At 40.9% G+C, this 17,647-nt stretch overlaps 1 protein-coding gene across 3 annotated transcripts in view; it reads right to left on the bottom strand.

Annotated features, from left to right (window-relative positions):
• The window catches only part of LOC138583571 (CUB and sushi domain-containing protein 3-like), a 231,744-nt gene that overhangs the window by 104,821 nt on the left and 109,276 nt on the right, over positions 1-17,647 (bottom strand). For all 3 annotated transcript variants that reach the window (XM_069655437.1, XM_069655438.1, XM_069655439.1), the window contains one exon: positions 14,620-14,736. In XM_069655437.1, the coding sequence (XP_069511538.1) occupies positions 14,620-14,736 (117 nt within the window). The remainder of the gene's footprint in view (positions 1-14,619; positions 14,737-17,647) is intronic.

Here is a 17,647-nt window from a genome sequence, read left to right as displayed (position 1 = left end):
TCTTCCACTTGAGTTCAGATTTCTATCTCAAAGAAAACCACGTTTGCTCTAAAAGAAAACATAATGCAATTTAAATTCAGTTCGACTTTAAATGGGAGAGCACTCTGCAGGGTAAGAGTGTAATGATGTACTCAGTGGGTGGAGAGAACATTTAGACAATGTCCTTGTTGAGTCTGACCTTTAACTTAATCAAACATCCTTTACTGAATGACAAAAACCTTAGTGTATCACAAAAGTAACAATTAAAACTCATCCTGAGTAAAGAAAAAAGCAGAGAGAAAAACTACTGAGAACTTTATGTGAACAAACTGAGAATCACTTTAATAATGTCCTGCATGAATATTCCCAATTAAGACTTCCTGATTATATCAATGTGTACACACCCTTGAAAATAATCTGATCTCCAACCGAATGAATAGACACGGCCGACTGGATCAGTACTCCTATGATACCATGTCTGTGCGATTAAGTATGCTTGTGAAATACCAGCTGTAGAATTACAGCCCTCTGGTGTCGAGAGATCTTGTGGAAGCTTAATATTCTATATACACTTTTAACCCTTTCTCTTTCTCTGCTCTGCCTCTCTCTCTCATCTTGATCCTGAAAAATGGACAGTTGCTCTCTTTCTGCAATACGTCTATTTTTTGTGTGAACCATGGGGCTGAGTTCATCAGCATCCAAACAGCGGCTAATTTCTGTCAACAATCAGCGAACAGCAGCCACAGTGTTGGTGGTTAACTGAGGCGATGCACAGAACAGGCTCTCACTGCACTTTAGGCAAGCCTCCATCACATCACCAAGGTTACACTGAACCAGTCTTGTGGAATCATAGGCTGTTACATTACAAACACTGTTCTTTACACTATGTGTGAACAAGTTCCTTATTTTATTTCTGTAGATTTTTTTTTTTTTTTAACGTCTATTTATTCTTGTTAATTCTATATCTCATCTTTTTCTGCACTACGCAGCTCAGGGAGATGCTTTGCCATTTCCTTGTTTTGCACAATGGCAATAAAGACTTGAATCTACGGTTTCACAACCATAAAGATGTTTGATTATTAGAAGAAAAAAAGAAAAGAAAAAGTACTCAAATTTTAGAATTGAAAGAAAATAAAAGTCCAAACTGCCTCAATCAGTTGTGTGTGAGAACTGGTTTTAAAGAGGTTTCTTTTCGAAGAACAATACTAAATAGTGGTTAATTATAACAATGAACACATGCAAAATGATATGAATAAGCACCAAAAATAGATTTAATTTGTGAGAAACAACACTCGCATCTTAAATACTTAATTGTTTCGCTCCAATAAGCAATAATCTCGGACTTAACTTATTTTTGTTTTTAGTCACAAACTACCTAAATCCGCTCACCTTGCTCCATTTGTCTTTTCCACCCACACACGTCACACACAACTACACCTCTCATCTCTTACTGCACCGCCAGCTTGCCCTGCCTCTTCCTGTTATTCTCTCCCTGTACGTGTCTGCTCGGGTACATTTCTTTATCAGCAGCAAGTTTTTACAAAATAGACAAAAGAACATCGCAAGTTTTTCATATGCAACTCCCATTTTCACAACAGCATGTGGAGGATGCTTGTTAGAGATTTAGCCTATTGAGACAATAAAAAAACTAAGTGGTAACGTCACTCTATTACATCAGCAAAAAAATGTTTAAAAGGAAATGTACAACAATCAGTGCATTTACAGGAGGGCCCTAATAAGAGAGCGGACAGGTACCCCATGGGTAGAGCGAGGGTAGAATTTCCATTTATCAGTCGCAGATGGCACCGGCCATTGATGGATAAAAATGTTAAAATTGGTCGGCATATATACTTTGGCGGGCATCAATATACCTGGGCAGCCAGCCCGAGGAAAGTCTATGCATAGAAACACTGTTCACATACATGAAGGTTTACTTTAACTGGGCCACGCTGATAAGAGCAGACTTAACTGCTACATGTAAAGCAAGGTTCTTTATGACCAGTTATAGCTTCACCAATGTGTTAGCTTCATCCACATGCCTTCAGGCAAAAAACATACAAGGCCCACCTGAAAAGGTGTAAAAAAAATAAAAATAAAAAAAATCACTAGAAACAGAGGGACTAGCTAAAGGTAAAAAAAAAAAAATGGCAGCAGCATATGTTGGTCCTTCTGGCTATGAATTATGGAGCAGCTTCCTGTCGTCTTCACTTTGTAGCTGTAAAGATCTTCTCTGGCATGAAGCCCCACAGAACAGCAATGTAAAACGATATACCTGCCACATAACTAAGAGAGACGCAGCGAGAGGGAATGAGAGGCACAGTAAAAAGATTCCACGCCCCCTAAAAGTCACAGGAGGAAACGCTGCACCTTATGTCCCGAGAGATTTATGGCTTCGACAGACCAGGTGACAGGACAGACGACATGAAGTGGGCATGATGAAGGAAATGTTGGGGTATGTGGAAGAGCATCTAAGAGTACACATTCTGCCTGACATGAAAGCGACTTAACACACACAGCAGCCAAAGATACAGCAATGTAAAAATCCATATGCACAGGCACACATGTAAGCACACAGAAAGGTGTATTCACACAGAGCTGCACAGGCAGACCTGTTTCTTCATCTGTCGAGTAGTGGGAATGCTTGTGGCTGAACCAGGGTCTGAATAAGAGATGATTTTACCCTTAGGGACAGCTCACTGCTGTCGTATTAGCATACCAACACCGTGCAATGTCGAATAAGCTGCACACCCCTGCTTTGTGACACAACACACACACACACACAAACAAATCTTAAGAACGGGCACATGCATACACACTCTCACAAGTACAGTGTCGCTCATTTCTGCCTCTAATCCAAAGCCAGCCATGCATGACTCCAATCTGCTCCTTTGCTGTAATCACGTCCAGATATTAAGTCAATAAATCATTGTAAACTTGTTAACTAATTTATGCAGGACTATGATGAATGCTTTGTCCTCGGGGCCTAGTCATGGTGCTGTAACACAATGCACTGGGACAATGGACAACATTTTCATGCTTGCATCTTCACCGTAAATTACCTGAAATCAGTTAAGACACTTTCACTGAGTACCTCTTTGGGTATTAGATCAAAACTTTAGTGCATTCATGTACCTGCCGGGCTTAAATAATGCAACAAAAATGACAGCTTGATCCCACTCTTGTGTGATTATAAAAGCAGTCATTTTGAAAAATGTGTAAAGAGGCTGTGAAGGCTTCGACTGTCCTTGGTGGATTCTGTCCGATATTAACGGATTGAGGGGGCTGTTTAAACTAATCATGTGATAAAAGTAATCACATCTGGGGGTCAGGCATTAGAGTAATTTCAAAGATAATGAAGGTATTGCGAGACGAGCACAGTCACATACAGTTTAAACCCGTGGTTCTCAACTGGTGGGTCGGGACCCAAAAGTGGGTCGCGGAGCTGTTTTCAGTGGGTCCGCGGATGTGAGCTTGAAATAAGTAAGTTGTGGCCATCAGTCAATGCTGCGCTTTTATTTTGAAGGACATGGGTTTCGTATGACGTGCGTGCGGTAGTTGTTTGGTTTATTCACACTCCATGTATTTGCTAATTGGGTAATCCCAGCTACAGTTACATTCTTGAAACTTGATGAGCCCTAATGTAGTTGCATTTATTATTAACTTTTTTTTTGTTTATTTCTGTTGAAAAAAGGTTTAATTGGATGAATTGTAGAGGGAATATTCCTCTCACTGCTCCCTGCTGGCCATGTTGCTCGACTATTATATTGTTGTGTTTTGTGATGTTGACATACTGTGATTTTTTTGTCCGAACTGCACCATTTTTTATTAAAGGGGTTAAAAAATGTCAGAAATGTTGGTCGCTATTTGTCATTAAGGAGGTTGGTGGTGGGTCCTGAGGCTCGACCAGTTGAGAACCACTGGTTTAAACTTTATTCATTCAACATCATTCATTTCAATTTGAAAGATACACCTCGCTGGAGTTGAAGAATTTTTTGCTTCAAAAGAGCCTAAAATCTTGAAGGCACGATTTCAACAAAGTGCTGGATCCCACTTCTTGGTTCATTCTGACTCAATACACACAGTTCCTGCAGCTATTTTCCAGCACATTCACACTGTGAAAATCCCTTGGCGCCACATCTCAAAGGGGCTCTTTTGGGCAGGGACCTGGAGAAAGTGCAGGGAAGTGAAGTAAATTAAGATCACTGTCATGTTCCTGGAACCATTTTTGGGGTGATGAGTGCTTTGTGACAAGGCTTGTTTAAAGCACCCATTTGTAAGTGTGGACTGTGGCGATGAATGGATGCACCTGGTCAGTTACTGTGTTTAAGTATGCTTTGGTGTCTGAACGCTGCTCGGACCGTATTAAGGGTGTAATGTGTGCCGAGAACACATCTCCACACTGATACACGACAACAAACAAGCTGTGTTTAGCCGGCTAAATAATCCAACATTCAGAGACTTTACTCCCATTTCTTTGCCTCGAGTTTAAAGCTGTTTTCTCATTCTGGAACGGATAAAAGTCAGAATAAGTCAACATTATGGGTGTTTATAATGTTTTACCATGATGGATTTTTCCAAACCAATTAAATGTGACATGCTTATTCATGCTTAATGTTCAGTTTACAAGCTAATTCTCCTAATAGCTTACACTTCCCTATGCTTTTAGTTACCAAATACATCTGACACAGTGCTTAGTTCCACAGCAAAGACAGATCGCTGAACATTAATATGCAAAACTGTGATTATTTACATCTTTCCTGTGCAGATTTATAATGCATCTCTTTGGAAGACATTTATAGTCAACAGTATGAGAGAGTCGTATCATTTCACACAGCTAAATGTTGCTGCTATAACCCATATATGTCACTTTATCCCATACCATGTCACTTTAGATTGTCTCTTTTGTATACCAGTTGTATATACCTCTTGTTTTATTTTATTCCTATTTCTATTTGTACTTGCCCTCTTGCTTCTTGCTTCTTGCTCGTCTTTGTGCTGTTGCAACAACCGAATTTCCCCTCTGGCCATCAATAAAGGACTATCTTATCTTATTTCCATTATATTCTTGTTTCCATCATTCCATCATTATATTTCAACTGTTTTGAAGGCAGCAAAGTGGGACTAACAATATAATATGGTTTTGCTGTTAAGAGCAAGTTTCTCCAAATGATTTCCTTTGTTTCAGGATTTTTTTAACACTTGCACATCAATCGATATTAAATACCTGTATAGCTTTGTTAGTCACTTCCACTGTGGCCACATTTCTTTTTATATATTAAACACATAAGTAAAGAACAACTTAAAATGTAAATTTCTAGGCAGGGTCCCAGAATTACAATCAAAGCATAAACAGTTGGGCAATCAAAGGGAAACACAAATCTAAGGGCTGCCTTATAAATAGAAAACAAATGCAGAAGAGGCTGGAGAATAGACCACATAGCTGATGGCTTCATGCTACCGCCCCTCAACTATAAACTTCGCCTGCACTTTCCAGTTTCCATCCTGCTTCTTTATCCTCTCTGCCTTTGGGGACGGGGTCCTCTCCCTGTCAAAAACAAGGACATGTGCTGCAGATAGGATCATTACAATCCAGCAGCGAAGAAAAATGTCATAATCTTAAGAGAGGCTCTTTCAGTCTCCGTCTCCCCTCCTTCTGCTATTTGATCTTTCTTCTGCAGAATGAATGAGCATGGCCCACCGGATAACGTGTGTGTTGTGTGTAGTAGATGGATTATCACAAAAAGTTGTGTATGCCTGCGAGGAGAAAAAAAAAACACTTCCACAATGCAGGGTCAGGTCCTCTTGTATGTGTTATCTTGCTTTTACTCACAATGGTCGGACGAGAGAGATACTGTTCGGTAATATCTCTTTAAAGAGGGTTTATGGAGGAGCTGTTGAATGCAAGGAAATGTCCAAGGCGTAAGCGTAACGTTGATTACGTTTCAATAATATCAGCATGGATTTATCCATTTTATGCTTAGAGAAACATGTATGGTTGTTAGGTGTCCTTTTGAACTATACAAGCTGGTATGCCTTTCGTGAACCTTCCCCCCTGTTATTATTGAACCTGAGCAAACCAATGTGCTCTTTGTTTGCTGGTGGGTTATGTTTTTCAGTAGTATTATTTTTACTCATATTTACTGGGGCTCAGATCCTGTTGCCTGACAACAAGACAGATTCATGTTTTTGTTTCATGCAGTCGACAGACACACACTTCAGCATGGTCGCATCGACTTCATACACTACTGACAGAATTTGTTTATGTAGCACATAGTATAAAAAAAGGTGGATGACCATATCGCTGTACTATTCTTTTAGTTATATAAAATGTCACTTGCTATGAATCACCATTACTGTGTTAGTAGATAGAAGTCTGCTCCTCTGAGTCATGAGTCAGTCCTGCACATTTTGTTCCAAAGCAATTTGGCTTATAATGTTTCAGAGTTCCACTTGTTACAGCGAAACAGCCGAAACCTCTGGGGCAGGTATGAGCTGAGGCTTCAGCCAGCTATAGAAGGACAGAACAGTGTACCTCAGAACATCTTTATGTGACCAGAGTCACTGAAAAAAGAATTTGTCCATGATATGTGACTCTGTCCTGCTCGAATGCTGGATTCATAATTAAATATTTAAAGGAGCCATATCTTTTTAATGGATATTCTCATATTTTGCATGAGTCTCACATTTTTGGGTGTTTATTATTCACAGTGAAAAAGTGAAAACTGCATAATTCCGTGTTTTTTCAGAATTACATTTTTAAAAAGGTAGCCTCTGCCTCGTAGCCTCTACGTAGAACATTGCTTTCGCTGACATCGACCAATTGTCATTCACCGTCAAGATTTCAACTTACCATTCCGATACCTCCTGGCTATTCTGGCTCGTACATATAAGGCCGAATAACCGATCCTAGAGCAGCCATGTTTTTTACAACTTTGGAGTGACGGTACAGTTTGTCCGCACTGTGGGACTACACGATCACTCCAAATACTGTCAGCCAATCGTGGCTAAGGTCTGACCTTTGAATGGCAAAACAGCTTGTTCGTTTCAGGAGGAAGGAGAGGTTCCGAGAAAATAAATTAAAATATGTATACAATTTTTTTTAAATGAAACAAACTTTACCTACATGATTGGAGAATGATAGAAAACTGACTGCAAAGCTAAAATATGTCCCCTTTAAGATGGTAAAATTACGTGGTTACACACACCAGTGGCATTCAAGGATTTCAATTGCCAGCACATCAAATCCTTTGTTCGTGATAAAGCAGTTCTTGCAGAGTATTTATCTAAAGTGGGGAATAAGGTGAGATAACAGGCTCTAGTTCTGAGGTATCATGTGGAAGTTAATCAGTGATACCTGACTGCTTCTGCAGGGCCTCTCCCTCTCCCTCGGCCCTCGCCACTGTCTGAAAGGTCTTAAAGGGATTTTGTGTGAACATCTTGATGTTTTCAAGTAGGCCCAACAACTTCATTTATTCCAAAAGAAAACCGCTTCAGTCACACTTCTGTGCACCTTTATCAATTTGCCAACTTGGCCACTGAACTAAGATGTGATGGAGATACCTGCATCATCTGCAGATTTATCTTGTTCCACCACTTACACTCAACTTCTCTTTTATGTTTGTGTGTCATGTTTCTTTAACACATCCAAAAATACCTCATCTGCCCACCAGGTGACCTTGGTCAGTATTCAGCTCCTGACACTCGCTTCCCATCAGCTGATTACTCTTGTGATCAGCTACCTGCCTGGGCATTTGATCCTCAGGGACTCATCAAGGTACTCGTATGAAAAGGAAACTTGAATAGCTCATCGGTAATGTTTGTAGTTCCCCTTGTGCTTTCTCTGCAATGCTAAGTGAAAATGTCTGCTTTTAGTTAGGTTTATGGGGTTTGAGTTCTGCTTTATTGTGTCAAATATACACAAAAAAACATATGGGAAACAGTTTTTAACTTTTGTCATTTCAATGCAGATTTATGAAATACAAATCAATGACTGTATATGGAGGACGCAACTCCATCTGCACTCCACTGCCAAAACAGCCCCCATGACAGGCGCTGCCATTTTGCGATGATGAGGTCGTTTAGAGCCAGAATTGCGCAGTAGAGATCGGTGGGTGGAGCCGCCATAGCTACTTCCGCTGAACAAAACAAACGCTTAAATTAACAAAAAAACCCAGCAAGGATCCCGGACGCCGGCATGTTTAACAGCACAACAGCTTCTTGTGTTGGTCTGAAGCAGACATTCACAGGTATGTAAACTTCAATGACTGTACTGATTGTTTTAGTTACGTCTCCTCTCGCCGTTCCTCCTCTACTCTGCTAATCCAGAACAGATCGGCTGCAGGAGCCGTTTTTGTCAACAGAGCTGTCAATCATCCTTTTTACAGCATCAAATAACTAATTAAAACTAAACTTGTCAGAAAAATGAACACTTGGACATAAATCAGACCTATACTGCAGCCAGTCAGCAGGGAGCGATAGAGATGATTTGGCTTCACTTTTAGGGAGCTGGCATGTCGTCCATCTTTTTATACAGTCTACAGTGCAAATTGATGCTTCACTTAGAGCAGGTAGATTCATTTTTTTGTCTGTTACAGCTGACATTTTTACACTGGTATTCTGGTGACATTTTGGAAACTGCTTACATGTTCATAAGCATTTTTTCTGCTCACCCCACAGTCTATTTTGGCCATTCTTGGTCAGTCGAGCTACACGGCATGATGGGAAAAAAATAGGCAAGAAACAGAAGTTCGCACTCATGTAACTGGAGTATGATGCAAGGCCATATTTTTGGCCCCTATCCACTGCATCATCTACACGTGCCTGAAGGGAAATCATGCACAAAGCCCAGATAAGGTGTTAGAGACACCCACTGCACAGGAAACCGCAAAAGGTAAGGAATAAGGCAGCATATGTTTGTCCTTCTGGCTATGAATTATGGAAGAGCTAACTGTCGTCTTTGCTTTGTGGCGGCGCAGGCCTTCTGAGATTCTGGGCTGTGACAGCATACACAAGCCTCATTTACAGAAACCGGAGGGATTGTATGACACATATATTTTTAATGACCCATTATCACATTGAAATTGCATCAGCCCATTTTGGCAGGGAGTATGTAGCTGCACCTTGGCACAGGCTACATGCAGTCCATTAGGCGTCTATCTTGGGTAAAAACTCCTCTCCGTGGATTAAAAGCTGTAAGTATTGGTCACTTCCAGAGGGGAGAGGAGGAAGAGGGCGAGGATATTTAACCGCTTCTACTTTTAGCTGATTTTTTTTGCCGTCATTTCAACATACTGACTTCTCAAACAGGGTACAACATTCTCGAGGAGACAGCTAGCACAAGCCAAAGCACAAACCACCGGTTGTCAGATCCGGTGATGCAGTCATTCATGTGTATGCTCGACACACTCATACTGGATAGGGCCTCACTTTCTAATTACACATCCATAGACATATGTACCTGTGGGCCTCCAAGGGGAAAACACAGCCTGCATCAACAGTGGAGCGGGAGCAGAGTTCACAGTTCATATAAGGCTAATCACACTGAGAATAGTGTGTACACTAAGCTGACGCAGACAGACAAGGTAACGGTTTTTGTGTGGGATGTAGCAAGTCATGTTCTGGGGTGGCTGCAGGCATAATCTTACTCTCCAGTGAGCATCATTGATGAGTCAACAATCAGCCTCCAGGGTCAACGTTTTTATGATCGTTCTTAGCAGCAGTGTGTCTCTCTCCAGCTCGTCTCATCCCCTGTCTGGCTCATTATAATTCTCTCACTCATTATCACTCTCTCTATCTAACTTGTTCTCCCGGAGACTTTCGCATTCAGCCAAGATCTATGTGCCTCCTTTTTTGCGGTTAGGCTCACTCCCTTTACCGTTTGCTGTTTCCACAGACTCTCTCTCACTCATTCTCTGTCCATCTCGTTACAGCCCAGATTTATTACTGCAATCTGTCAGCGCTCCTGTCTCGCCTCCTGACACATACTGTGGCAACCAATATGCATATGTCGCTGTTGGTATTATATAAACACATACACTCAAGCTATAAAGAGCCTTGGGCAGATAAACAAAGGAGGCTGGATGTTGCATCTATGAAATCAAATTCTCCAAATACCCGTTATGAGATTCCTTCCAGGGAGAGGTGACCTTAGGATGAAATTAAACTTTTGCAAGTCAACCACACTTAAAAGTATTGTGTTATTATGTTGATCTGATCTGCTGGGTATCCCTGTTAAAATAAGGTTCAGAATTTGTCAGAGCATTCAGTTTGTTTGGATTTTCAGCTTCAGTCGAGTAAATGGCTTCTGATCAGCTCCATTTGAAATAGACTTTCAATGTAGTTCAAAGTTTATGATATTTGGAGTTAATTCGACTGCACCTTATTTGGGATATTTCATGCCTGATCACATTCAAAAGAAAGAAGCACGCAGTACCTTGCAAAAGAAAATATATACAGTATATTCAACAAATACAGAGGAGGGTGCCGCTAATTGGGAGAATTTGGTTCACCTCTGAAGCCATCAAACATTCACAAATGAGGCTGCACTGAACAAACAAATCCTCAAGGCACAAACAAACTACACTAACTTAGGCAAAAAAATCAATTGAAGTTGGGTTTGGCATTTTTGCCTTAGTAGAATGTGTGTCCAAAATTTGTATTAATTTTTTTCCATAATTACGAGCACACGCAATGCCATGTTATCATGTCAGAATGTCTTGACTGTCACTCTCCCTGTTTTAACTTAAAAAAACACCATACACTGGTGAAAGTGTAGGATTAAAAAGCTCCACACTAGCTGCTGAACTTGGTGTAAACAAGAGTGAATTCTGGTGGCATAGTGTATGTCTGTATGTTTACAAGCAGTGCCCAAGGCAAAGGTTGAGTGCCATGAATAATTCATCTCTTTACAAAAGAACGGAGTTATTGTTTGAAATATGACTACAACCATTATTTCTGACAGAATAATTAAACATTAAAGGGCAAGACAGATGCACGCTGTACCTTAATGACATCTGAATGGTGCAAAGTAAAATAAGTTATGCAGAGAGCATACGTATGGGTGCTGAGCTCCCAAGAAATGATGGCTCACAAATGAATAGTGCCTTTTCACTAACTACACTCACTGTGTGCTGTGCGCTCTTGTGTTTACTGCCAGCACTTTTGTCATTATAATACTTACGATCATAAACTGGAATATGGTGCATAAATTGCTATTTGAACATGTGTTCACAGGGTAAGAGCAGAAACCTGGCATGCATGTTGTAAATGTGTCTTGTAGGAGCAGTAAGTCCTGTGCAAAACAACAGCAATGTATTTGTATGATTGAGGTGATTCCTTGAGGCCGAATTAAAGTAGATTACACTGTGGTGCATTATGATGTTATTGATGGATGTTTATTATGTGCATACATTATGTTTGTATATAAGGCTTAAAATGCTGCGTGGCTAACTGTGGTTGAAGGGGAAACACATATAGGGAAGTACGCACCTATCCACTGGGACAGACACCACCACATCTTGGATAGAACACTGTAAATCTATACAAACTGTACTGTGACACCACTGAACAAAACCCAACCCATGTAGAAAGGTTCCCACAACGTTGTAAGCTGTCACAATCCATTGCACTGACAACTTGTCAGAGAGTCTTAAAACACACAGTGTGAACCTGCACTGTTGGGGAAACTACAGCAGATGACAAAACAAAGGGAAGGGAATGTAGCTATTAAGTCATCAGTTTTAACCCTATGTGCATGCATGCAACAATGTTCAATGATCAACGTTGTACGTAACGACTTGTACTGCAGGGCTCGACAGTTACAGCTGCTTATTCACCCCAGGCAACAAGATCTGAACCACTTACAACCATTTGATTTGATCTGGTTGCCCCTGTTGGCAGCCAGTTTTTACTGTCATATAAAAACAAAAAACAACCACAACAAATAAAGAATGCTGAATTCCTCGCTGTATTGTAGCAAGAAAATGAGAGTGCTGCTGTCGCATTTATTTTCTCTCCCTAGACTGAGAATGACTGTGCTGTGAATACCTCAGCACACAGCCAGGTGCTCAAGCATTAAGGCGAGACAAAAGTGAAGAAAACACCACTAACTGCTCTGTCAGAAATGGTAAAGCAGAAATTAAAGGGCGACTCTTCAATTTTTTCATAACCTGTGTTTCTGCTAAAAGCTGAGAACATCGCAGCAATGCACACAGTGCTGCAGACCCGTGTTATCCTTGATAACCTTTTTTTTTTAAACCATGTTCTTTATTCTTTTAAATATGATAAGCACATCTTCAGCCTCGCCTTTTCTGCAACATATTATTGGTGCATTGATGCTAAGCCACTTGAAAGCTGTTTTATGATTGTCAACAATTCAAACGCAGCTCTCGTTCGTCTATAACTCAGACATATCAGGCATTGAACTGGCACTCAATCAAATATTCTAATTATAATAATTAAGCGCACATGGTTTAAGTAATTTGAATGCTGATTTATACTCTGTTCAGCTTTCTGAGAAGACACACATTTTGTTGCATTAACATTCAGAAACATTTTACAGCACATACATTTATACTAAGGTCTGACCTTGTTGCTACACCTTGACAGCATTGGACAAACACCAACATAATACTGTAACCCCCCCTCCCCCCACCCAGGTGTAAAAAAACCCTCAGGTCTTTGGGCCAGAGTCATGAGATGATATTTCCCGCTGACCTTTTCCTGCAAGTTCAACCAGGTTGACATGGTGTCTCAAAGGCTTATAGCGCGCTATCGGTCATATGAGGGACAGACTAACACACACGTTTGATACCCCACCCTAGGCGCTTACAAATTTCAATTACCTGTACACTGGACACTGAAATGTGATTTCTGCTATCACATCGCCTATAGGCTACATTCAGCTACCAAGCTGCTGATCTTTTAACTGTTTTACCTGGATGATAAAATGCTGGACTCTGCTTACTTAGACTCACTTTTAATGTTATTTAACTTGCATAATTGATGAATATTTCAGTCAGGTTGCTTACTGGGTTTAAAGGAAACAGACAGTAAGTAAGGTAAGGGTGGTGCTGTAGTTTACACTGTATATACTGCACTGTATGACCAGTTGATGGCTTGTTTTCTAACAGCTTCTATACAGCCTGCTGTATGGAAATAAACTCTTGTGGATCGTGCTCACATTAAAAATTGCAGTAAGCTTGTTTTTGACTTCAGGCAGTACTCTGTGGGCAGCATGGCATTATTTGTTCTGGCTTCAGCTTTAAAATTAAAGATTAATGTATCACTAGTAAAATAAGGGCCACATGCTTTTGATAATTCAGGATGTTTGTTACATCATAGCTAGAGTTCTAGCATTTTCAATTTGCTCTGCCCAAGCTGTGAATCCCAGGTGCTTTGTTAGACTACGACTCAGAATATATTTCCCTCAAGCCACGCCACAGCAGTCTGCATCATCAGTGGGACTCTTTAGCTTCTGTGTCTGCACTCCCTGGAATAAATTCACAGGCCCAGGTGGGAATGTTGCTCGGCGACTCGCACAGTCCATTAAGCTTTTGCAGGCAGTTTAAGCAAAGGCTGCATTTTTATGCAATATTTATTAAAAAAAAAGATGAGAGCGAGAGAGACCTGTGGGCTCCTGGACTAGTGGAGCAGTGGGAGATGGCAACAGAGGATGTAAACTGTCGGGCTGGATCATCACACAGGGGATTAATCTGTGTTTCATAAGCACACGGCTTTACAGAATAAAAACCTCTGCCTACGGTTTCAGCAGCTCTTTATGACTAACATGGAATATTGAGCAGAAACACATCAAGGACTTCTAGAGATCTTTGCTGAATTATGTATATACAGAGGCGCTTGGATAAACTGAGCATCCGAACATATTGCCCACAGCCCTACGTGCTTGACCTTCCTCTCCGTTACCTACAGTACAGAGCATTTTTCATGTCAACACAATCAATTTTTGTTTTTTCCTTCATCCTGTTGTGCTTTCACGCCTCTTGCTTCTTCAGGCTGTGTTTCAACTCGTACGTGAGAGCAGGAAACCGCCGCGAGAGGCGCAGCCGTCCCCAAACAGTACGGTGGTATGGAATCCTAACATGTTTGTATTGATTAAATGTGATTTCATTAGACACACGACGCAGTGAGGAATGGCAGTGGCCTTCACTGACCTTTATCTATCCATAGTGTAACACTGGCTTGATTTTCTGCCAATTCAGTTGTCAGATATGAAGCAAGTACACAGGGACTGAATATTAATCCAGCAGCACACAGGCATTTAACCTGAGTGTCAATAGCTGCTAACATCAAACATACCAATCCAAATTAACACTGGAATCCATGAAACACCAATTAAGCGCAACACAAAATGTATTATGCAAGTCTGAACATTAAGTTCGGTCGTACTCGGCCACCTATGACCAGCTTTGAGAGACAATCCTCTATCCTCCATTATCATAAATCTCACACAAACAAAACAAACAAAAAACAATCATCTCTCTTAGCCTCCTACCTTCACTTCATGCGGCAAGTAAAATATTTATGGAACCAGACACCACGTATGGGCTATGAGCAGAAGTTAAACTCACTGTGAGGAACAATTTCCTGCAACTCTGTGAAAATAATGCTTGAAATTCTTACCGAAGTCCCCGGGGACGAAGATGTCATAGACGCAGCTCTGGCCTCGGGTGTAATTATGTGGGTAGTTTGGGGACAGCACAGTTCCCTCTGAACCTGTGAAATGACCTCCGCAGGGAGCTGTGGGCACAGGAAGGGAAGCAACAGTGAAGAACAGTTAACAAATGTGAAACAACCAGCCTACGATACCTGGGGAAATGAGGTAATAAAATGCAATCAGCAAATCTGTTTTACCGGGCACAAGTGCACAGGTAAGCAGTTTATATCACAAAATGAGATCAAAAGTCACCTTTGAACTTTCAGTTGCTGACATATAATTTTGGCCGGACTACAAGAATAATTTAAAACTTGAAAGACACTTTGGGGACATTTTCAGAAAGAAAGTAAGCTGTAAAAGGACAGAGAAGGAGGCCTGAGTCGTGTTTACAGGGTTCACACCTTAAAGGGGAAAAAACTGCCTTCAAACTGTGTAAAAACACCATCAATCAACAAAACACAATCTCAAAAGTTCCACATGCCTGTGACTTTAATCAGCCCATATCGCCCAGCAGCATGCTTAGAGAAACTCAAGTTCAACTCTTCGACTGAAACAAGTTTTCAGTCAGCAGATCCAGATGCTGTGGGTTTGAGGTTGTTAGATAAAAATGTACAATCTTGATTGATTGGACAATCCATTCATGTTAGTGTGCAATACTGTAGTTTGTGCTGCAAAGTATGATGTGTCTTTCAACACTACTAGCACACTCTTTCATGCTTGCTACACTCGCACCATCATCATTGTGTCAGCAGATGTTCAGCTGGCGACTCGGTTAATCAATATGAGCTGTGGTGTGTCCTGCACCTCTCAGAGTCCTATCCTAAGCTGTCAATGATGTACCTAATTTGCCAAGAGGCCATTTACCACAGTTGCCTCAGACCTCACGGACCGAGCCATCAGGTGGGGGAGCCTCGACTGTAAACAAACACACACTCATTTGTCGAAGGGAAGCTGCCACCAGATGCTCTGAACCTCCAGTGGCCGACACAATGCACATGTCACTGCTGTTTCATGGTGCAGAGCACAGGAGATGATGAACAAAAGCATGCAAAGGCACTAATGTAGAAAGATGGATCAGCAATTTATCCACGTTTGGTTGTTGGGAGTAGCAAGAGGCATGTAATCAAGCATATGTGATGACGGCAAGTGGGATTCTTATTCAGGCTGATTTGTCAGACAGAATGTGAGCCGCAGAGCCGTGCTGGGTGAGGAATCAGTGGCTGCTGCTGGTGGGAAAGAGGGCACATTGTACTGTCAATCAGCAGCAGGTGAGAGCAGCAGCAGCGAGAGGAAGGGAATCTCAAGATATGCTTTAATGATCCCTTTCTGACAGGTGAGTATAGTGGTAAGGAGAAGTGGGCACACTTTATACCCTATCATTTTTTTGTTCTGTAAAATACTGATGGCAGGAATAACCTAAATGCCCTGGAAAAAAGTCTCATTACTTAAATCTCTCTCTATATATGACGTTATTGAGAATCAGGGTGCCATTTAAGATGGAAATAGAAAAGAAGCTCAGATTATCTTCAAAAGCTACACTCACTAACAAAACTGACGGCAAAAAAGGTTGGAAAATATCGGCATATCATATTGCATCCCTAAATTTAGTATCTTTATATTATCTAAGGTAACAATCTTAGCATCTCCATTAAGAGTGATAGCTGCTGGCCATTCAACAACAAGTAATACAAAAGGGATCCGTTTCGTTGGCAATAGCTTTTTAAAGTAAAATGGACGTTTTCCTTGCCGGGGAAATACGAGCAACTTCAGCTAATTGCTCAATAATGTGAGGGGACAGGAGCTGGCCATATGCTGTGGCAGCTGAAGCCATAACATTTAGCCTTTAGACTGCAATGTTATCAGTTCAAATTTGGTCTCCAAGTGAAAATACTAAATGAGTGTTGCTGATGGGACTTTTAGTAAAGCACATAACCCCAGGGCTGTTCAGTGAAGTTACACAGGTGCCAACTGTAAAAGTAATGAATAGCTCCCTGGTGGGAGAGTGTGTGCCCCCGTTCCCCACTGCAGAAAGTGAGAGCTGAATTCTAATTCAACCTTGGCAGATAAAATACTTTGAGCTGTATTAAAAATGGTGTAATGCTTCTGGAGGGAGGAGCGCTGTGCTGTTACCTTGACACTCCTCACATCTTTTCTCCCCTCTCCCCTCGACACTGATCACTGCGATACTAAAAAAGCTCTATGAAAAGCCGGCTCTGTGGACTTGCCTTGTAAATAATTTGCTTTATTATGTTTTAGCAATAAACTGAAATTCTAAAATTCTAACAACTATAAAATGGACTATTATTCAACCGGTGTGTCAGCCATTTATGAGGTTGCTTCCACTGCTGTTAGTTTAAACATAAACTAATCCTGCAGATGGAGTCTACACAGCAATCAAACATTGTGGCTTTTATGCTTCCATTAATTAGTTTGTTTTATTCACTGTACCACAAAGGTTGCCTTACTTCTTGTGAAGTCAGGGTCTTGTACATGATGAATAGATTGATATTGCTTTTGTTCACTGACTATTTCTTCTAAGCTATAATAACTGCTTATATTAACTGACACAGCAGATTTTTGGTTTAAAGCCTAGGCTGTATAAAAGCACTGTCCATTTTTGGATGAGAATGTGGGTAGGCATTGTTTCGTTCTTATCCGGGTTGACAGGTCGCCATGGAAGTGACAAGCCAATCAGGGGTAGCCACGCCCTGAAGTACAGTTTGTTCATGTTGCTTAATTGTCAGCATTAATCTAAATTACAAAATGAACATCATACTGTATCGAAGAAGGAAAATGATTACTGATGTAATAAGCTTATTTTACTGATTTCATACTATCAGACTTCTTGTTTCAACCAATGGAGTCGCCTGCTGCTGGCCATTAGAAGGAATGCAGGATTAAGGCTTTTTCATTTCTTATATTCAGGTGTTATTTAACCTTTATTTAACCGGGAAAAAGCTCTTGAGATTAAAAATCTTAGGAAGTATGTAGAAT

Source organism: Semicossyphus pulcher, unplaced genomic scaffold, assembly GCF_022749685.1.
Source record: "Semicossyphus pulcher isolate SPU_LCO1_2020_fin unplaced genomic scaffold, fSemPul1.0.p SCAF_9, whole genome shotgun sequence".
NCBI lineage: Eukaryota > Metazoa > Chordata > Actinopteri > Labriformes > Labridae > Semicossyphus > Semicossyphus pulcher.
The sequence above is the reverse complement of the archived record's forward strand: the minus strand, read 5'-3'. Positions and strand labels throughout refer to the sequence as shown.